The 23,361-nt window shown below is 36.5% G+C and overlaps 1 protein-coding gene across 2 annotated transcripts in view; it reads right to left on the reverse strand.

Moving 5' to 3' along the window:
- LOC100033022 (mitochondrial adenyl nucleotide antiporter SLC25A24-like) overlaps positions 1-23,134 on the reverse strand; it is a 48,796-nt gene extending 25,662 nt beyond the window's left edge. For both annotated transcript variants that reach the window (XR_008916756.1, XM_007485055.2), the window contains exons 1-5: positions 22,782-23,134; positions 16,160-16,286; positions 12,269-12,356; positions 5,488-5,599; positions 3,927-4,085 (exon numbers count right to left, since the gene is read on the reverse strand). Coding sequence is in view for 1 of the 2 variants with exons in the window: in XM_007485055.2 (XP_007485117.2) it covers positions 3,927-4,085; positions 5,488-5,599; positions 12,269-12,356; positions 16,160-16,286; positions 22,782-22,994 (699 nt within the window). In the remaining variant the exon portion in view is untranslated. The remainder of the gene's footprint in view (positions 1-3,926; positions 4,086-5,487; positions 5,600-12,268; positions 12,357-16,159; positions 16,287-22,781) is intronic.
- Positions 23,135-23,361: the final 227 nt, after the last annotated feature.

A 23,361-nucleotide genomic window follows, 5' to 3' on the forward strand; every position in this document is an offset into this window, starting at 1 on the left:
GGGCTAGACAATGGGAGTTAAGTAACTTTCCCAGGGTCATATAACCAAGAAGTATCTTAAGTCAGATTTGAACCTCTGAGACTCCCATTTCTAGACCTAGCTTTAAGCCACCTAGCTGTACCCCAACCCATTAATTTGGAATGGTAGGTATGTCCACTGATGGAGAGGATATAGACAACTTCTGATTAGTTGTCAGTGACCAAGATTGTCCCAAGATGAATAGTTTTCTAGAACTCAAAAGGATAGATTCTGGTTGGAAGAATTACCTCTTTGCTAATCTATGAAAAGAAGCAACATACTATTCATAGTCCTTTTTTGCTTTTGTTGCTCTTTTATCTTTCCCCTGGAAAGTGTCTTTTGTAACAGGGAGGAATGGAATGGAATAAGAGAGTGAATTTCTTTCTATCCTCTCCATTAGAACAGGCAAATGACAGAAACAAACATGTATTTACCTCAAAGGGAAGTTCATGAACATTATTCCTGAACCCAAACTTCATGTGTGGAGGAGAAAGGGTTTAATTTCCTAGTTGATATAACTCCAGAATCTAGCCTTCTTATCAGAAAAGGGAGATTGCTTATTCAGCACTATCCTTAGGGGTTGCCTCAAATAAAATCTTTGAAGGCAAGAATTGGAAAGAGAATAAGCAGCTTAAAAGAGAAAATGGTAAGTCTAAGATAATGGACTCCCTGAAAGTAGGACAAACAGAAATCAGTAATTCCATGAGTCAAGAAATATTAAAACAAAATCAAAAGATAGAAAAAATAGAAGAAAATATAAGGAACCTGCTACCTTAAACACATATCTTGGAAAACAGATCATGGAGTAATTATTTGAGAATCATCAAACTCTCAGAAAACCATGAATTTAAAGAATCTAAAACAATCTAAAGGGCACTATATTCCAAAAATTCATGAAGGAAAACTATGCCAATCTATTATAACCAGAAAACAAAGTGAAAATAAAAAGAATAAACTAATCATCACCTGAAAAGAAAAGTCCCTGGAATGTCATAGCCAAAATTCAGAGCTTCAGCATAAAAAAAAAAAATTTAAACAAGTAACAAAAAGTAAGTAGTACTAAGGAAACAGATTCAAGACTACCCACAATTTGTTTTTGTTTTTATTTTTTTAATCCTTAACTTCCATCTTAGAATCAATTATTGTGGATTAGTTCCAAGGCAGAAGAGATAAATATAAAGGCTAGACAATGGGGATTAAGTGACTTTCCCAGTCATATAACTAAGAAGTGTCTGAGGCTACATTTGAGCCCAGGATCTTTTATCTCTAGACCTAACTTTCTATCCACTGAACCACCTTTCTGCCCCTGACTATACACAATTTGGCAGCTACTGTTATACAAGAGCAGAGAACTTGAAACATGGTATTCCAAAATGCAAAAAACATAAGACTTACAGCTAAGAATACCTTTCCCTGCAAAGCTGAGTATAATCATACAGGGACCAAAGTGAATCCTTAATGGAATAAAGGACCTTTAAGCATTTCTGATTAAAAGACCAAATGTAAGTAGACACTTTGGAACGTAAGCATAAAAGTCAAGTTGTAGGCAAAACAAACTTCTTGATTCTAAAGCGAGAACATAAATGCGAAAAAGAAAGAAATAAAAAGAAATGGAAACTAAAGGCTATGTTAATTGGGGAAAAAACTGAACAAATTATCATATAGCAATATAAAGAATTACTTCTTTATAATAAATAGAGATGATTTCAAAGAAACCTTAGAACACAAAATTATTCAGAATGATGTGAAAAGATATGAAAGGACAATTTATTCAATAATAACGTAAATTTCAAAAACATGAAACACTTAAGAACTCTGCTCAATACAATGATAAAACAGACGTCTTCACAGAAAAATGATAGACTCAAGGTGAAGAGACACTAAAAAAATCCCCTGACTCGAGTTGTTTTTCTTGACAATGCTCATTTATTACAAGGAGATTTTATTTTTGGGAAATGTTTTTAAATTCACAAAAGAGAATAAAAGGAAATTCAGAAGAAAACACATATAGCAGCCAACTTTAAAAGTAACATAATTAATTTGTTGTATATTTAAAAATAAGTGCTATGTAATTAACATCCATGGCTTCATAAAGAATCCCTTTTTTACAGTCCACTTTGCATATGGAAATGCTAATTTTTGGTTTTTGTTAAGTTCAGAATAATTTTTTTAATTTTTATTTTTAAATTATTTTTCCATATTTACATGATTCATTTTCTTTCCCTCCCCCCTCCCAGAGCTAACAAGCTGACAATTCCACTGGGTTATACAAATGTTATCACTTGATACCTATTTCCATATTATTCATTTTTGCAATAAAGCAAAACCAAAACCCCCAATCATATACTCATATAAAAAAGTGATAAATAATATGTTTTTCTTCTGTGTTTCTACTCCCACAGTTCCTTCTCTTGATGTGAATAGCATCCTTTCTCATAAGTCCCTCAGGATTGTCCTGGATCATTATATTGCTACTAGTAGTAAAGTCCATTACACTGGATTGTTCCACAACATTTCACTTTCTGTGTATAATGTTCTCTTAGTTCTGTTCATTCCACTCTGCATCAGTTCATAGAGATTCTTCCAGTTCATGTAGAAATCCTCCAGTTCATCATTCTTTACAGCACAATAATTTTCCATCACCATCATATACCACAATTTGTTCAGTCATTCCTCAATCAAGGGACGCCTTCTCATTTTCCATTTTTTTTTTGCCACTGATGTTATGTATATGAGTGATGAGGAGAAAGTTCTCCAGAACATTCAGAATAAAATTTACAACTAACCCAAAGGCAACTGAAAGATTTATGATGGTTATAATCATGTTATCATAGAAGGAGACCTGAAAGGGTCCTCATAAACCTACTTTATAATTCAACCCCTCTAATTTTCCTGATTGATTGATTTCTGTGAAAGAAGTGTTATAAAGGCTATCAAGAAAAAAAGTGGGTTTGTCATAAATTCTGACTGAAATGCTGGAAACATGCAAATCTCCCACAAGATACAAGGGAACAAATTTGCTAAATTAACTATGGAAGTTTTGTGGGGAAACAAGTACAAGAATCAAAGTATCCAAGATGATGAGGCATGGAGAAGCTGTGATCTGCATGAATGAAGGAAAGGATACCTGCATTAATAATGTAACAGATTTACTACATGAAATAATATGAAATTATTATTCAAGGAATTCCAGTATTTCAACCTTCAAACAATAAAAGGCCTTTATTCTTATAGATCCAGCCATTATTTCTAGTAAAATGCATAATTTGTATAAGCCTAGTATCATGCATTATGAGCCATGTTGTCATTGTTCAGTAATTTCAGTCATGTCCAGTTCTCTGTAATCCCATTTGAGTTTTCCTTGGCAGAGATATTGGAGTGACCTGCCATTTCCTTCTACAGCTCATTTAACAGATGAGGAAACTGAGTCAAATAAGGTTAAGTGACTTGTCTAGTCACACAACTAATTAATGTCTGAGTCTGGATTCGTCCTGATTTCAGGGCTGCACTCAATCCACTGTGCCACCTAGCTACCATTAAGAGTCATAGAGAAGGGGCAGCTAGATGACCCAGTGGATAGAGCACCAGACTTGGAATCAGGAAGACCTGGATTCAGATTTGACCTCAAGACACTTCTTAGGTGTGTGTCCCTGAGCAAGTCACCTTATCCATTTGCCTAGCCCTTGCCCTTCTGTCTTAGAGTTGCTACTAAAACAAAAAAATATGGATTTAAAAATATTAAAAAGAGCCATAGAAAAATCTAAATCAAAATTCAATTCTATTTCTCTAATAAAGTTAAATTCACATGTCAAAAGTGTTGCTGAGATCTGAAATACTTCTTTTAAACAGTAGCAATTCCTTATTGCATTACCTTGTAACACAGATGGGTGAACCATATGCCCACCTACCTGCATGATGATTTTCAGACGTTCAAGGGGTGCTGTGCAGGTTCTAGAGACTGCACCAGCTATCCCACCTGACAGTAGGAATCTCCACCACCGGCCAGAATCTCTTTCTTCTTCTGTGAATTCATCAGGAATAGTTATACCTTCTCCTATGTCGACTCTCTAAATAAAAAGGATATTTCCATAATATTTAAATTAAAAATGTACCATCATAAGAAGGCAGAAGAAAGAAGTAGGGAGTAAGCATTGCCTTTGCAATAAGAGAACCTGAGTTCAGATTCTAGCTCAGTCCTAGCATAAATCATGTAAACTCTGTGGGACACAGTTTCATCCTCTGTGAAATGAAGGGACTGAATGATTCTCCAAATTAAATGATTTCTAAAAATCCTTCCCGGCTCTAAATCCTCTTTATTACTGTAATGATTTGCTTTATACAGCTAATCTCCACCATACATTCACATCAGTATTTTTCCTAAATCATAATTTTTATTGTTGATTAGGCATGTCCAATTCTTTGTAACCTCATTTGAGGTTTTCTTGGCCACATAATGCTTTGGCATTTCCTTCTCCAGCTCATTTAAACAGGGTTAAGTGACTTGTTCAGGATCACACAGCTAGGAAGTGCCTTTTAGAACTCTGGTGTCCCTGGCTCCAAGCCAAGAGCACTATCCACTGTGCCACCTAGCTGCCCTTATTGCCCATTTATATTAGGTACTTTTAAGCCTACTATTCTGAGTGGTGGTGGGGAGAAACCAGAACAAGAGACAATTTTAATACAGGGTTCTCTAAAGGAATAGCAACCAAGTGCAGGTTCTTACCTTGGGATTCCTGACTCTTTTTTAAAATAGTTCTATATCTGTATTTCAATTTAATTGGTTTTCTTTTCTTTTTTTTTATTTTACTTTGTGCATCTAAAAACATTCTGATGACTCATGTATAGCCCAGTGGAATTGCCTGTCAGCACTGGGAGTGAGGAGGGGAAGGGGGTGGGAGAGAACATGAATCATGTAACCATGGAAAATATTTTTAAAATAAATAAATAAAATCATTTTTTTAAAAACACAGATTGCAAAATATGAGAAAACAAATGTTAAGAAATTGTATTGACATGTAATATGGAAAAAAAGAAAATTCATTAAATAAATAAATAAAAACATTCTGAGAAAAAGATCATAGGCTTCACCAGACTGCCAAATGTAGTCTGTGACCAAAAAAAAAAAAAGATGTTTTTTAAAAACCTCTGCCTAGGGGCAATTAGGCAACACAGTTGAAAGGGTTCTTGGCCTCGAGTTGAGTGAACATGGGTTCAAACACAGCCTCAAACACTTCCTAGCTGTGTAACGTTGGCCAAGTCAAAACTCCATTACCCTAACCTACCCTTTTGTCTTAGAGTTGTTACTGAGAAAGAAGAGGTTAAAAATATACTCTGGCTAAAGAAACAGGAGGAAGAATTGGAAACCACACTTGGTCCCTAGCCTCATCGGTCTTAATCAAAACTTGCTAGGTAAGGAGTTGCTATACCACGCTTCCTAGGGGTACAAGGTAAAATACAAAGTACACTTACAGTAGAACGTTTCCAAAACTGTACAATTTCCTCAATGTTTTCTGCTGGGTTAAGTAAAAAGTAATCTCTCCATTCATTCCAGTCCACAGTCATTGTCCCAGTATTATCAATGCTGAAATAATAATCATCATAAACTCATATTTTAAACCATGCTGTAAATTCATGAATAAAATTAACATTAGTAACCCATCTAGATGGAAAAGAGTTCCATAATATGTATTTATGGCAACAACTAGAGCTCATTACTCTCGAACCATTTTTATTTCCTAGTATTTTCTCACCCTCTTCTCCCCTTGGAATACTTTGATCCCTTTAGGACTTAGTTGCTACCACAGGCTTTCCCCAATTTTTCTAATTGTTAGGACTTCCCATCCTGAAATTACTTTGAATTGACTTTGTATATATCAAGCATTTACTTGTCTGTGTGGAAATGAAAAATGTGAACTGCTTGAAAGTAGAAACTTTGTTCTTTGGTTTTTTGTGTTCCTAGGTGATAGCACAGGTCTTGGCACATATAAATTAATTAATTAATTAATACTTAATAAATACTTGTTGAGGAGCAACTTGGTGGCTCTGTGGATTGAAAGGCAGGCTTGAAGATGGGAGGTCCTGGATTCAAATCTGACCCTGACACTTCCTAGGTGTATGACTCTAGGCAAGTCATTTAACCCCCATTGCCTAGCCCTTATTGTTCTTCTGCCTTGGAAGCAATACACAGTATTAATTTTAAGACAGCAAGTAACATAAAAATAAAAAATTTTTCAACAAATTGAACTCAACTCTTTCTCTTACCCATCTGCCTATAGCTGTTATTTCCCTAGCCTTAGAAAGATTTCATGATGTGCTTTCCCTTTCTGAGCTACACTTATGAAAAGAAGACTTTCACTATGTAACCAAACCAGGACTTAAATATCAAAGAACCATTTGGAAACGAGCTAAAAACCACTTGAAGCAATTATAGACAACTCTGACATCAGGGTTTAATGAAGAGAGGAGAGAAATGCAAGCAAACATGGTGTTTTCTCCATTGGAATTGTCAAGCCTTAGTGAAATGGAGGAAAAGAGAGCTCAATTATTTTGGTGAAACATTGCTCTAGAAGTTCTGCACTGCTGGTATTAGTAATACAGTAATAATTACTAATTAATTGGTAATTCAACTATGCAGCAGCATTTTTGGTGCAATCATATCCTTTACCAACAGATTCTAGCAATTCTTGCCAAAAATTCAAATAACTACTCAAATGCTTTAATGAGAGTGATCTCATCAAATCAGGAACTCCTTGAACACAACTCATTCGTGCCTGTTCATCCTGTGTGACTTCCATCTAGGACCTCCCAAAAGTTCATCACTAGGAGGTCCACTCAATATGCTTGAAGCCCATCTTCACTTTCTTCCAGAGTTCCTACTGTCCTGGCTGTCCACTTGTTATCCCTTGCTTTTTCCATGTAACCAACCCATCGTCTCTTCATTAGTGGCAAATACTTTTGGCAAACATACATCTCCCTCTTTTATGATCCCGTTGATATCTGTTATCAGAGAATGGTTGAACAGGATTGTTTCTGCTACAAAATCTTCCAAGGAATATTAAATGATCTTGATGTGTGCATAGGAGATACCTTGCTGCAAAAAGTTTATAAAATAGCATTTGGTGGAATCGAATTTTTTTGTCCATTTGCTTATTACTTTTTTAGTAATAAACAGACAACAAGCACAATGATGTCTTCTCTACATCTATCGGGTATAAGATCACAAAGATGCAATCCATTCTTGACTATCATTTGTGAAAGCCTGCTTGTTCCCTACTGCCCTCATGAAGGATACTTACAATTGAGGTATAGATGACCCTTATAAGCAGAGAAATAGATATATAGAACATATAGGTCGGTAGTTACAGATATTTTCCTTGAAAGCTTTTATGGAATCAGCAAGCAATGAGATTTTTTTCTATACCTTTACCTCCCACACCATCGACACCTTATGAATCAGTCCCTCAATGCCCTCTCAACTGTATCACTCATGCTCCCTAACCCTTACCCGTATAAATCTTCTTTCTACATACTTGACTGGCTATCTCACTTATTTTTATTCTCCTTAGTGCTACTATATACCTTCTCTGCAAGAAACTGATGGACTGTAGTATGATGTGTAATGTTTACCAATTTTTCCAGCAAATATTTTCCTTTTTTTCTCTTCATAGTCCTCTTTTCATTTTCATTCTTGAAGTTCCTTGGGTGACTTTGCTTAGATGGATATTTTTGTCAGACCTTATTGACTGGGACTGGTTTTACTCTCCAACTGCTTTTCTCTACTCTATAAGATAATACTGCTCATAATCATCAATTATTCTTCTTTTTAAGATTTTGCAAATGAGTTTGTATTCTAATCACAGATTAAATGCTCACCGACTAAAACACTTTCTGGATTCTTCTGATTTCCTTGTTGTAGCAATTAATTTGTACTGTTTTAACTTCTAAATGAAATAATTATAGTTGGTTTTAACATCATATCTGTTATCTATTTCCCATTAGTAGTTTAGTTAGGGGGAAGCTAAGTGGCTCAGGGAATTGAGAGCCAGGCCTGGAGATGAGAGATCCCGGGTTCAAATCTAGTGTGTGACCCTGAGCAAGTCACTTAACCCCCATTAAGTTAGCCCTTCTCACTCTTCTGCCTTAGAACCAATATTGAGTATTGCTCCCAGATGGAAGGGGTATTATTTTTTTATTTAAATAATTCAAGGTTAAATCTTAATTGCATGGTATATCTTTGTCTCATTATTCCCAGCATGGTAAAACCTGCCAGAGCTTGAGTTCCACTGGCATTACTTTCAAGAACTGGGAGTCACCTTCAAACCTCAATTAGGTACTGGAATTGGCTATTTGTAAAGCCAATAATGGCCTTTAAAATATTTCACATGCTGCCAAAGAAAAGCCTTAAATTTCTGGTAAATTTTACCCTAAGGTAAACCTCCACCCACTTAGTTAAAAATACCTTTTTTACCTTATAACTATTGTTAGTAGTTTATATGTTTATGTAAAGGAAGAAAGGTGGCACTAAGTTAAAAATTTCCCTGCTGCCCAAAATTTAAACATCTTCAACTCATATCCCACCAAGCCATCTAGCCAGCCACCCAAGCCATCTCAGCTTCTACATATCACCACAGATGTGCTCTTCCTACCACTATATCTAACACCCCCATACACAGCAAACCTAAGACCAGGACCTCCATATACAGACCTTCCAGGACCAATGCCACAGTCCCTAGAAAAATCAATTTGCTCATGTCTGGAATTCCTGCCCCTAAGGTCCAACTGAGCTGATTTGTGACTGAATGTGTGCAAACTAGCCCACTTAGGCAACTATACCTGCTAGACATCAAGTCCTGCTTTAGCTTCATATTCTAACTAGCCATCCCGTCATCCAGACAAGCCCTCTACTTGATTAAATCATGAACTGAAAATAACAACAAACTCTATATAGATTAGCATACTTCCATTGATTCATGATGTCACTGATATGAGTTTCCATAAAGATGGTACCCATCCATACCTTCCCATCCTGCATGATGCTTGTCCAATCTTCCCATTAATCTTTAGAGATCTTCTAGGACTTCTGATATTAAGTGAATACTACTGCAACATCTGGGCTGCCTATCCATTAGTCCTCTCTCTCTCTCTCCACACACACACACACACACACACACACACACACACACACACACACACATATATATATATATAAATGTCCCAGCATTCCCAGTTATGTATCAACATAAGTATGAACATAGGGAAGATATAAGTTTTGTGTATCTCCACCTTCTCTCCCTGCTCCCAGGAAGAGGCAGGAGAATTTTACTCACTGGGCTTTACTCAGGTTTTTACTTTTGTTCTTGTATTTCTTCTACTTCAAGTGATTATTAATAAATCTTACAAATAGGTTCACTGCCTCTTCTAATCATAGATCTCCCAGATGATATGTCTTGGGCCATCTCTTCTGCATAATTTTTATGAGTAATGTTTGCTACCTATTTCCATGAACAATATATTTGTTGCTCTTTTATCCTTTGAAAATGTGTTGTTTCATGACCTATAGATTGGGGGAAATAATGCTTTAAAAAGATGAGGTTTTGTTTCAAGGAGAAGCTTGGGACTGTTGATAGTTCTGTGAAGTTTCCCAAAAGCAATTTATCCCATTCTCTTCCTGTTCAGTCCTGAGCCTCGCCACCTAAAACATCTACCCAAGATACAGCATATCAATTGATGGACAAACTAATAAGATCCTCAACTGAAGTGCATATCAAAATCCAGAAACAAGGAGTTCTTTATCCATCTGCTCTTCTCTTTGTTGATTGTTGGGCTGAACTTTGAGAGTCTATGAGCTCATTTGAAAATTTCTGTAGTATTCCAGGTATTGAGAGAAACAGCACAATATCATCCACTAGAAGCTTCTAGAGGACCTTAAGCTGGATGTCCTCCAAGAAAGTGGCAAATACCTTTGACTCTCATATGTCTTCCTTTTTTATGCCTTACTGAAAACTGATAATCAAATGGTCACCAAGCTCTACTGTTGCATTTATCAGTCTTGTTTGATCTGAACCTAACCTTAGGGGACACTTTGCTGAAGGAGAAACCTTCAGGATATATTCATCTCTACTGGGTTATATGCTTTTTAAAAGCAATCCACAAATAAGCACAGTGTCAGTTTATATTCTCTGTGCCTTTCAGTTAATTAGGAAATTGAAAATGTGACCCTTTTTTAACCCAGAGCAGTAATTTCATCCCTACACACACACACTCTCTCTCTCTCTCTCTCTCTCTCTCTCTCTCTCTCTCTCTCTCTCTTAAAGAACTGCCTGGAACAGCGGGAGATTGAATGGCTTACTCCTGTTTATCCAACTAACATGTAAGAAATAAGACTTGAATGCAGCAGCTACAAAGCCAGCACCCTATTCTCTATGCCATGTAGCCTAACCACAGTCACACAGGTGCCATATATTATTCTGCCATATTATTTGTGAAAGCCTATTTGCTCCCTTATCATCTTTTAAGTTAGGATACTTTTACTATATTTGCAGAATATCTTCATAAAGGTTTTATAGAGAAAAGTATGCAAGTGAATCAGTAGTAATTAGTGTCTCCTTTCTTTGATGATTTGTTTGCTGTTATTTGGGACCCTACCCTACTTCATATATTTTGATTACCCTTCATTCAACACCCTCAAAATGTGTTGCCTACAGTACAAATTTTCTCTGTGTATACTTGGTCTAGAATATTCGTGCCATGCCATCTTACACTTTTACTTTTCTCATAAAGCAGAGGCTAGTATGTTAGCCATACATACACAGAGCTACCACACACAAAGTAAAAATACAGAAGACAAAGGCAGGATGTTGTTTTGGCTGATATAAAGAATAAAAACATAATGAGATCGCCAGTCCACTAAAAGATAAAAAACAAAAACTCAAAAGCATTATTCACTTTACCAACTACAACAAAATTCCTATAGATCAAAGACAAAATAAAGCTAAACATAAGAAATGAGTGCTTTAATTTCCCCCACTCTCAGGCTACTCAAAGCTGGTTTTTAAATAATTGTGGTCCATTGATCATTCTAAGTTAAAATTGTTTTTCCATGCACCATTTTGTTATGTGCCACAAAGCTGAGAGTATTCTTGCGTCCATATCTTCATTGAAGTTCCAGAACCACAACTACAGACTTAAGTCACCTGCCTTCTGACACAAACATTTTCTTTCAGAGCAAAACCTTCTTCCTGTGGTTCTTATTCCGACTAAAGAAAGCCCTTATCCTCTGAGCTTGTTTGGAAGATTGGAAGATCTACTAGGATCATAATTTGGAGTTTTCATTTTTTTCTTCCTGAGCTCATGTACTAGGACCTTTGGGTTGATATCTCTTCATTTTGGCTCATTCTAATCCAACTCTTCAGGCTGGAACCTAGTTAGTTGCATTTTCTAAAAGCATGGGTCTGATAACTTTACCTCTGTACTCCATAAACTCCTGTGGCTCTCTGTAACTTCCAGTTTAACTAGAAAATCCTCTGTTTGACACTAAAAGTATTCACATTAACAAAATCTTTTTTTAATTAAAATTTTAAAAATTTTTAAAAAATGTAAAACTCTTCACAATTTAGCCCTTCTGGAGCTTTTTGCACTTAAACTCCTTTCCAGGCCCTCTACAATCCAGTTATACTGACCTACTGTTGCTGGCAAACTATACTCCATTTTCCATTTCCCTGCCATGGCTGGCTTCCATGCCCGGAAATATCCCCCTCCTCTCTTCTGCCTCTTAAGTTTCCCTGACAGCTCACATTGCATTCCCTGCAGAGGACCCTTCCCAATCATCTCCATGCTAGTGTCTTCCCTGTTGAGATTACCTTCCCATTTACTCTGTATATATTTTGTACATATCTAATCATTTATAAGTTGTCTCTCCCATTAGACTATTTGAGGCAGGGACTGTTTTTGCCCTTTTTTGCTTAATACAGGACCTGGCACATATTAAGGGCATAACAAATATTTATTGACTCATTGATTGAGTTTGCACAAATTTTTTTTAAAGTCTAGATATATGTAAGTATATATGAATGTACAGACATTATATACATATATTGCTCATACAGAGTCACCCCAATAAATAATATACATAAATCAAATAGGTTTTTCATAAGATTAGGGGAGAGAGAAAATTTCTGGTCATCAACTTCTATTATGGAACACTGAAATGAAAGCTTTAAAAATATTATCAAAAATAAAAATAATGGCTAACCTTTGAAGAATCTGCTCTGCCTTTCGTTCAGAAATAGATACACCTAGCATCTTGAGAGCCTGGACAATTTCTGAGACTTCAATTACTCCTTTAAAAGAATGAAAAGAAACGTATGCCTATTGAAAGCCTTTGAAAAGCAGCTGTTACCACCAACACTTTAAGGGCATTGTTATAATAGTCTATAAAATTCCAAGTTATATGGGATCTGCCATTTTTATGCCTATATTAAATAAAACTTCAAGAGAGAAGACCTCATTTGAACTTGTAAGGAAATGCCAAAGAAAACAATGAGCTTTATTATGTTTTTTACTTTTCTGTTGATATCGTTTGTTTTCCCATCCTTCATTTCCTCTTCCAAGAGTGCCATTTCATATAACAGTTCAGCAAAATTAATCAACACATTAATGAAGTCTGATATTACATGCAGTGTTTCATATATCCAGGGTCCCCAACAGCTGTAAAGAAGGACCTGGGATGAACTTGCAAAGCTCTTCATCAGGACCAAACTCAGTTATTATAATTATAGCTGAATCAAAAATGATTCTGTTGTTGCACTTCTTTCTATTTAAGTGGTGTAGCCATTGTGTGTACAGTGATTTCTTGCTTCTGCTTACTTTGCTTTTTATCAATTTGAATAAATTTTCCTACATCTCTCTTTATTCTTCATATTCACAGGATTTTAGCTTTAGAGCTACTAGGGATCTTAGAATCCATGAGTCTAACTCCTTTTTTTACACATGAGGAAGATGAAACTAAGATCAATAAAGTGACTTGCTTAGGGTGACAACTAGTTGAGGCAGAATATGAGAATTCAGGTCTTCCTAATTCAACCATTAAGCCACCTAGCTACTTCCAACCATTTCTTATAACAAAATAATATTCTATTACATTCAGAATCACAAGTCATTCTCCAATTAAGAGACATCTGCTTTTGCTTCTTTCTACTACTGAAAATGCCACTACAATTTTTTTTGTTTATGTGAACATTTTTTTCGAATATTGACCTCCTAGCAACAGGCTTTCTGGGTCAGAATTTAAGTATATCTTAGTCAATTCTTTAGTATATGTCAAAACTGATTTCTAGAATAGACTAATTCAAAGTTTTACCAACAATCCATTAGTGAGTCTATCTTTCTACATTCTTTCTAATACTAACTAGTCCCACTTTTATCAACTTTGTAATTTCCTAAATGTGAGGTAGAACTTAAGGATTACTTTGACTTACCCTTATTTTATTAGTGGTTTTTTGGAATAATTTTTAATATGGCTGTTAATAGTTTGCAATTCTTTTGACAACTACTTTTCCTCACCCTATCATCACTTATCTATTGAAAAATAGCTCTTGAAAAAAAAAAAAAGAAAAATGTCTCTTGATCTTACACATTTTTTAGATCCTTATATATCTTGGATGTCAGACTTTTATGAAAGTTTTGATTTTATATAATTTAAGTTATCAAAAAATTATATTCATCTCGGTCCCTTATTTGATTAAAAATTCTTTTGCTGCTTTAAGTATAAAAGGTATCTGATATTTTTCCATAAAATTTTTCAATGTAATCACATAATATCTTCAAGAGTCAAAGAGAGAGTAAATAGGACAGATCTGGAGGGCAATTTGAGCATATTTTTAAAATATTAAGAAAAATAGAAAAGGGAATATCTAGGGGGGAAATGGAGGAAGATGGTACCATTTATCATTTCATATCATCAAGATACACAAGGTTATAAAACTATCAAAGAAAAAGTAGGGAGAAAAGACTACTGAAAATCATATAAAACCTCATTTTCATCTGAACCAGACAAAAAAAGGTAAAATACATATATCCAGCATTTGGTCTAGAAAAACATTAAATTCAATAGGGAATAGAGTGAGAACAGGCAGAGGAGCAGAAGAAATGAAGAGTGAGGGTAAATTCAAAAAGGAATTAATGATAAAACAATTATTCAACTCTAGAGAGTAGGTAGAGTGAAGAGGGATTAAAAAGAAAATAAAACACAATTTGTGACTGGAGTCTAGACAAAAACAAGAGAAGAAGTATAGGGAATGGAAGCAGATTACATAAAATATAAATAGAGCTAAGCATATTCCTCTCTCATTACCCTCTTCTTTGTAGAGAGAGAGAGGTAGGGTGAGTAAAGAAAGAAGCCCAGCAATATATTATTTAAAAGAAAATATTTGAAACACGAAGATTCCCACCATTAAAAATAATGAACTGGTGTGAAATCTTTTATGCTTGACATGAATTCAGAAAATCAAGGATAGAAATCATTATCTCAGACAAAGCAACTGTTAAGACAGACCTGATTGAATGAAATAGAAAAGGAAATTACCTATACTTGGATAATTAGTACCAATATTTTCTATGCATTCTACATGTTTGTTTGTACATGTACATGTATAAAATACACATATAGATGATATATAAAGGTAAAAGAGACACATATAGAATAATACTGAAGAAAATAACTTCTTAAAACCAAAATTGGCCAAATGAAAAAAAGAGATACAAAACCTTACTGAAGAAAATAATCCCTAAAAAAATTAGAATTGGTTAAGTGGAAGCTAATGATTCAATGAGATATTAAGAAATAATCAATAAAGTCAAAAGAATGATGAAATAGAAAAAAAATGTGAAACATTTCTCTAGAAAAACCGATGTGGAAAACAGATTAAGAAGAGATAATTTAAGAATTATTAGGTGACCTGAAAGCCATGATTTTTTTAATAGAGCCTAGGATCTCATTTCAAGAAATTACAAAGGAAAAACTACGTGGATATCATGGAATCAGAGGGCAAAACAGAAACTGAAAGAATCCACTAATCACCTCCTAAAAGAAATCCCAAAATGAAAACTCCCAGGAATATTAGAGCCAGTACTCCCAGGAAAGGAGAAAATACTTCAAGTAGCCAGAAATAAATTATTCAAATACCACAAGGCACAGTTAGAAACACACACAATTTAGCAACTACCATAATAAAGGATCAAATAGGACTTAGGTATTGTTTTCCAGGAGGCAAAGGAACTAGGAATACAATAAAGAATAATCTACAAAACTGAGTACAATCCTACAATGGGGAAAATGTACATTTATCAACTCACATAGAAGACTTCCAGGTATTCCTAAAGTAAAGGCCAGAGATGGATAGAAAATTTCACATTCAAACATAATACTCAAGAGAGACATAAAAAGGTAAAAATGGGTCAGAAATCATGAGGAAGTTAACTAAGCTAAACTGTTTATATTCCCAAATAGGAAAATGATACATGTAACCCTGTAAAAGAAAAATAGAAAAAAAAGAAAAAAGGAAAAGAAAAATCTTTTAGCAAATCTTACTTTATTGTGAATGTGCAAATCACACAGTAATGGTCTACAGACACCTCCAAGTTACTCCCCAGCCAGTAAGTGTCTGAAGACAGATTTAAACTCAGGAAGATGAGTCTTCCTGTCTTCAGACTCAGACTTGGCACTCTATCTACTGCATCACCTAGGTGCCCCAGTTGAGTCAGGAAGACTCGTTTTCCAGAATTCAAATCTGCCTTCAGATATTTACTAGCTGTGTGACCTGGACAAGTCACTTAACTCTATTTGCCCCAGTTTCCTCATCTATAAAATGAGCTGGAGAAGGAAATGGAAAACTACTCCAACATCTTTGCCAAGAAAACCTCAAATGGGATCAGAAAGAATTGAACAAGACTGAAACAACTGAACAACAAAGTAAAAATCTTTCCTATGAAACACTTAATGAAACATTCTTGAGTACTGGTAGCAAAAACATATATATGTATGTGTGTGTCCACATATATGCATATATGTACACATGTGTATATATTGTGTGTTTTTCGTGTGTATATATTTTAAGCAATTGTGAATGGAAAAAATGAGCCTTACCATCTTGATTTTTGTCTAGCCGATTAAATACCAATCTCATTTTTTTCTCATGGTCTCTGAGGTACTGTGAAAATTTCTCAAAGCTCAGTGGGCTCTCCTTGTTAATAGAATCAAAACGATAAGTACCCTATAAGAAAAAAAAAACCATTAGGCGCAAATTGTTCAACACTGTTATATAGCTGGATTGATCCTATTGAGTAAATGAGGTTTCTTTTAATCCATGATTAAGCCAACCGAAGACATGAAAATTACAGACTTCCAGAACTGTGGTGTCAAACTCAGTAGAAACACAAGCCACTAACACATACTTAAATATCTACTTGGGTCACATAATGACCTAGAAATCCACATATTAACATTATCTACATTTTTTTGATTAAATATTTCCCAATTACATTTTATTCTGGTTTGGGCCACACCTGGGATTATTGCAGGTCACATGCTCCATATTTGACATTTCTGCTCTAGAATGAAAATGGACTTTATTTTTAAACCCTTACCTTTTTCTGAAAATTGATACTAAGTATTAGTTCCAAGGTAGAAGAGTAGTGTGTGTTTTACAAATTTGTACCCTGGGGACTTCATTTCCCAGCATTCTTTACTCTTCCGTGGGTTCCCTTTTCTTGCATCCCTGTGTTGAGTCCTGGCATGGGTTTGTTTATAAAATTGCTGAAACCCACGCTCTGGGGGCTTTTCTTTGGCTCTAGTGAGGCAGGCTTCTGGGGCTCTGGCTCTTTCCTCTGCTCTGTCAGCTGAAGGAACCCCTTTTCTCTCTCACTTTGTTGTAATTAAATCCTATAAATTTAAATACTTGGAGTATTTTGGGTATTCATGTTTAGTCTTACAATAATAAGGGCTAGGCAAGTGAAGTCAAGGAACCTGCTCACTCACATAGCTAGGAAGTATTGGAGACCATATTTTGACCCAGGACCTAGAGTATCCATGCCTGGTGCTCTATCCACGGAACCACCTAACTGTCCCAAAAATGGACTTTAAAAGTCACCTAGACCCAGCTCTCAGTTGATATTCCACAATTTCCAAATTTTATAAAACACTGGAGAAATGGCCATTATACACTTGCAAAGGAAGCTGGATTTCTGGATGAATTCCTTACTGACACAATGAAGCAATGACCTCTAATAAGAGATGCTCACTGAAAGTCCTGAAACTTGTGAGATTTCTCACTGATGCCCAGAGTATCAGTCTTCATCCTGCTACTTAGATCCTCCTTTGCAAAATGTAGGTCCCATCCTAAAACCATCTTATTTATTTTACAGAATTGAGAGAAGACAAGATGGTTTAGTGGGGGGGGAACCAACACTGACCCTAAAGTATTTACACATTTATTTACATATCTAATTATCCACGACACATGTAGAATGAAAGTTCCTTGATGAAAGGTCTAAATTTGATTTTTCGTTCTTGTAACATCAGAAACTAACACAGTGACCTCCACATAGCAGTCATAATAATTCCTTGATGAATTTAAGACATACCAGTTAAGAAAAGAACGAAAAAGAAACTTGTTAGGGTTGTTGTGAATTGTATCCATTTATTTTCTTTTTCATCCTATATATAGATTGGCTGCATGCACTTGGAATACACTTAGCACAAACAGGAAATGAGAAAACACCCAAAATATGACTATCCCAGGTTACTATGGGCTGTCTTCATGGCACATTAATTAGCAAAAGCAGAACACTAAAGCAAGGTCACAAATTAACTTTTGCCAAGAGAAAGGGTAGAAGCTATTGATGCATATTAAAGACTGACTAAGGATAAACTACTCAGGCAGCACTTTTCCATTATCTCTTAGCAGCTTTTTTTTTTTAACACTTACTTTCCATCTTAGAATCCATACCATGTATTGGTTCCTAGGCAGAAGAGCAGTAAGGGCTAGGCAATGGGGGTTAAGTGACTTGCCCAGGGTCATACAGCTAGGAAGTATTTGAGGTCAAATTTGAACTCAATGCCTCCCATCTCAGGCCTGGCTTTCTAGCTATCAAGCCACCTAGCTGCCCCTGTCTTAAGAGCTTTTTATATTCCCAACCACCCTCATTTTCCTGGGCAATCACTTCCCTTGTCTTCTATGGCCTGTTCTTAGTGGGTACCTCCATAAAATCCAGCACTTGACACATAGTAAATACCTAATAAATGCTTATAGATTGACAGAATGATTTGTTCTCTTCCTGTTCTCTTTTTTTTTAAGCTTTTACCTTCTGTCTGTTGGCTCTAACAGTGAAGGTAAAAATTTAAATTAAAAAAAAAAGAATGATTTGCACAGGTAGTCAGTGTCACACAGGTAGTAAATGGAACAGAACTAAGGTCCTCTGATTCTAAATCCTGCTACACTACATTTTACTGGATACTATTATGCTCCCACCCACCAAATGTGGATATTCCCTCAAGGATTTGTCTTAAGTCTTCTCTCTCTCTCTCTCTCTCTCTCTCTCTCTCTCTCTCTCTCTCTCTCTCTCTCCTTGATGATCTCAACAATTGTCATAAGTTTAGTTTTCATGTTTATGCACATGATTCTCAAATCTACATGTTGTCATTCAGTTGTATCCAATTCTTCTTGATTCCCTTTAGAGTTTTCTTGGCAAATATACTGGAATAGTTCTCCATTTCTTTCTCCAGCTCGTTTTATGGATGAGAAAAACTGAGACAAACAGGGTTAAGTGACTTGTCCAGGGTCACACAACTAGTAAGTATCTGAGGACAGATTTGAACTCAGGAAGATGAGTCTTCCTGACTCCAGGCATGGTACTCTATCCATTGTACCACCTAGCTATCCCTAAATCTACATATCTAACCCTCTTTCCTAAGTAAGGTTTATACTGCCACCTTACTGATGGATTTCTCCATCCAGAGTTACAGTAGGCATCTCAAATTTAATTTATCCAAAGCATAACTCCTTTAAACTGCCATTTTTCTGTTGCTACTAATACTTCCTTCCAGTCTATCAGATTCACAACATCACCCTTGACTCCTCACTCTCCATCACTTCCCATATACAATCAGTTGCCAAGTCATCAATTCTACCTCCACAACATTTCTCTCATTCATCTCCTCTCTATTCATAGCCTCTGCACTAATTTAGCCCCACCTAAACTATTGCAGTAGCATCCTAATTATTTCCCTGCTTCCACTCTCTCTCTTCTTCATCTATCACCAAACAGCTGCCAAATTGTTATTCCTAAAACATAGATCTGATCATGTCATTTCCCTCAAAATATTTTATAGCCCCCTTTTTCTTGTGGGATAAAACACAAAATCTTCAGCCTGATATTTAAAACGGTCTACAATCTGACTCCCATTTCCATTGCCATTTACTTCATATTATTGTCTTTGATGAAGCACAGGGTTGTGATTTGAGTTCTGAGTACAAATACCATCTCAGTTACTTACTAGCTATTTACCAGAGCAAATAACTTAACCTCTCAGCTTCAATTTCCTCACTTAACTTGGGATAATAACAGCAGTGACTTCTAGAGGATTAAATGAGATAATGTATGCATATGACTTTGCAAATCTTCACATGATTATATAAATATCATGCATTATTGGATATGTTAATAATTTGCATTCATAATATAGCCCTCTAAGTTTGCAAAGCACTTTACAAGAATAATCTCATTTAATCCTTAGCCACTTGATAAGGTAGGTGCTATTATAATCCCCATTTTACAGATGGGGAAACTGAGGTTAAGAGGTTAAAATAACTTGCCTGGGACCACATAGCTTGTTGGAGAAGGAAATGATAAACTACTCCAGGATCTTTGTCAAGAAAATCCAATGGACACAATCCAGGAGGTCACAAAGAATGAGACAGGACCAAATGACCACTTAATAAGTGCTTACACTTAACAAATTATTCATTTTTATTAATGCACTCTCTGATTCATATGTATTGGTCTAGTAGCTATTTCCCATCTCTAACCTCCATGCCTTTGTGAATAGATGGTCTTCTATTTGTGTCTAGAACACTCACTTTCCTTACCTCTACTTCACAGAATCTCTAACTCCCTACAACACAGTGATTGCTTCTTATATGAGAAGCCTTTCCTGATCCCTCCAATGAACAGCCTTCTCTCTCTCTTGAAATGACTTTGTACTTCCCTCCATTTTTCCTTCTACCCTCCCCTCAGGAAAATGGAAACTGGAGGTCAGGGGCTCTTTTAAAAAATCAGATTGGTTCGGTGTCTTTTTTTTTAAATGATCCTATTTACATTTCATTGACTTTTTTCCCCTGTAAATACCTAAAACATGGTTCTTGTCTCTGAACTTAGCACAGAAATTCAGCTATGTTCTGAGTTAAGGCTAGAAATTGAATTCTCCTATTAATCATTGTTCTCTTCTTGTGTCAAGGAAATATACTGCCCTTGAAGGAAGCAGGTGAATACCAGGGAATCTGGTCTAGTATCTTCATACCACCATGCTATCCTTCAGGGATATCTGGTTTGTTATCTGAAGAAGACTAGTTTGCTACCTCTGACCTGGCAGATACAGCTGAACTCAAACAATATGCATTTCTTAATATCAGGAAGGAAGGAGGAGATTGTTGCCACTCCTTAGCCTTAATTTCCACACAATCATATTTTCTTCCATCTGTGATGTTAGCTTTTCTATTTTCTGTACTCCCCAAAACTTTAAAAGATTACTCATTTGAGGTCTAAGTTTTGCTAGGGAAGCTGAAATCCTTTTTGTTGGTAAATTCACATTTAACTAATAAATTGATTGGGCTCAGAACTTTGTGCTTCAGTCTACCTTAATTTTAACTGTTAGTTTTGATCTCTGTATCCCTACCACCTAGTATAGTACTTGCTCATAGTAGGCACTTAAGAAATGATGCTTGAATTCAATTAAATAAATGCCAAGTGGCATTTGAAGAAGAAAAGGGAAAGTGCCAGTGTTATGAGGATACAAGAAAAGTAGAATGTCATAAATATAATGCCCTTGGTTCTGATGTCAGAGGGGGGCAAGGTACATAATTATTTGCCATCCCTTTTTTTTAATTTTTAAAATATTTTTCTATGGTTACATGATTCATGTTGTCTCCCACCCTCACCCCTCCCAGAGCTGACAAGCAATTGCACTGGGTTATACATATGTTATCACTTGATATCTATTTCCATATTATTCATTTTTATAATAGAGTAATCTTTTAAAACCAAAAGCCCAAATCACATACCCATATAAACGAGTGATAAGTCATATGCTTTTTTCCCTGTGTTTCTACTCCCATAGTTCTTTCCCTCAATGTGGATAGTATTCTTGCTCATAATTCCCTCAGGGTCATCCTGGATCATTGTATTGCTATTGGTAGCAGAGTCTACATTTGATCACAACACATTGTTTCAGTTACTGTATACATAATATTCTCCTGGATCTCCTCATTTTGCTCTGCAACGGTTTATGGGCATATTTCTAGTTCAGATAGAAATCCTCCATTTCATCATTCCTTATAGCACAATAGCATTCCATCACCATCAGATACCACAATTTGTTCAGCCATTCCCCAATAGAGGGACACCCCCTCATTTTCCAATTTTCTGCCACCACAAAGAGCACATTTGCCATCTCTTTTAGCTGGTGCTATATATGCTCCATTAAGAAGTTTCCTCTAAGCCATCCGCCAGCCCCACACTCTCTCAAATGTCACCTACTCATATATATATTTTTTTATATACCTATACCTCTCAGGATACCATTGCACCCAAATACCTCATATATAACTTTGCTGGCGCATCTATGTGCTTACCATACATCAGTTTGGATTATAGTTACTTGTCCTATGTGTCAACTCCCAATTGTAAGTTCCATAAGGGGAGGAACCAGGTTATCAAAACCACTCAGCATTGAGCAATAGTTGCTTAACAAATGTTAGCTGAATTTTGCACAAAATTTTGCTGGAATTTATACACCAGAGCCTTAAAAGCTTGATTATTTTCCAATATTAAATCACAGGCTCATAATTTTAAATTTGGTAAGAACCTTAGAAGTCATCTAGTCTAATCCTTTCATTTACAAAAAAAAAAGAAGGAAAAAGAAGCCTAGAGAGAATTTGTGACTTATCCAATAACTCCCAGATAATACAAGGATTCAAATTCAGGTCCTATAACTCCAAAGCCACCACTTTCTCCATTAGGAAGTGATTTTATCAAGAGCCCCAGTTCTACACCTATGAGTTCCCCTATATACTCCCAACAAGCAGCAGCCATGAACTCACCTTTAGACCTCTCAAGAGGTTTCCTAAAAGCAGGGTTCAGTACTTTGAAGACCCTCTCCATGGCCTCACAACTCTGGAACCACACTCAGAGATGGCTCCAGGGTGTCATCACCTTCAACCAGGGACTGCCACTTTAGACTTCAGGAAGTCTTTTGCTCACTCAATCATAGGATCATGGGTTAAGTTGGAAAGGAGGTCAAGGAAAGTCAGATTTCCTTATTTTTCACTCATCAAATTAATATAAGAATGAGGATGGAGAAAAGTGTTTTTCTTAATAAAGAAATTCATTCTTAACTATGGATCTTTCACTAGTTCTTGGGGGGGAAGGGGGAGGGTTTGGTTTTGCCCAACTCGGTTCCATCGCTGCCTTTTTTCCTGCTTGTCCCTACCCACCTTCTGGGTCTCTTTGCCTAAGGGGAGGCCCAAGTTCTTGAGACCCTCTTGCAGCTCTGTGATGTCCACCTTCCCGTCCCTGTTATGGTCCAGCTTCAAGAAGAGACTTTCATAGCGGCGGTTGGCCTCTGCGACTGCTTCGTCGTAGTCGACGTAGTAGTCGACCTCATCGCACTTGGGAGGCCAAAGATAGCTACGCACCCAGTCGAGCATCTCGCCCTGATGCGGTGGAGGGAGGCAGTGGGAAAAGTGGGAAAAACCTCCTTCAGCCACCAACTGGGCTCCCAGCCAGCCCTCTTCCGCCCTGCCCCAGCTCGGCCCAGCCCAGGACAGCAGCGGTGGCTCGGGAGGCGGGTCCGAGCCGTCAGTCCTCGCGGAGGCGGGGCGGGGCGACTTCACCCGTGCTAAGGCGTCGGACTTCGGGCAGCGCCACTCAGATACTGAGTACGAAGGCGAAAGTCCCGGACTGAAGGTCCTGCGGGTCGGGCTGTTGGTCCCAAAGAAGTACATCTTTGGGGAGTCAGGTCGCAGGGAAGAAAAAGCGCCTCAAGTCCTGAGTCTGCTTTCTGGGGAGGGTAAC

The sequence above is a fragment of the Monodelphis domestica genome, chromosome 2 (genome assembly GCF_027887165.1).
Source record: "Monodelphis domestica isolate mMonDom1 chromosome 2, mMonDom1.pri, whole genome shotgun sequence".
NCBI classification, from domain to species: domain Eukaryota; kingdom Metazoa; phylum Chordata; class Mammalia; order Didelphimorphia; family Didelphidae; genus Monodelphis; species Monodelphis domestica.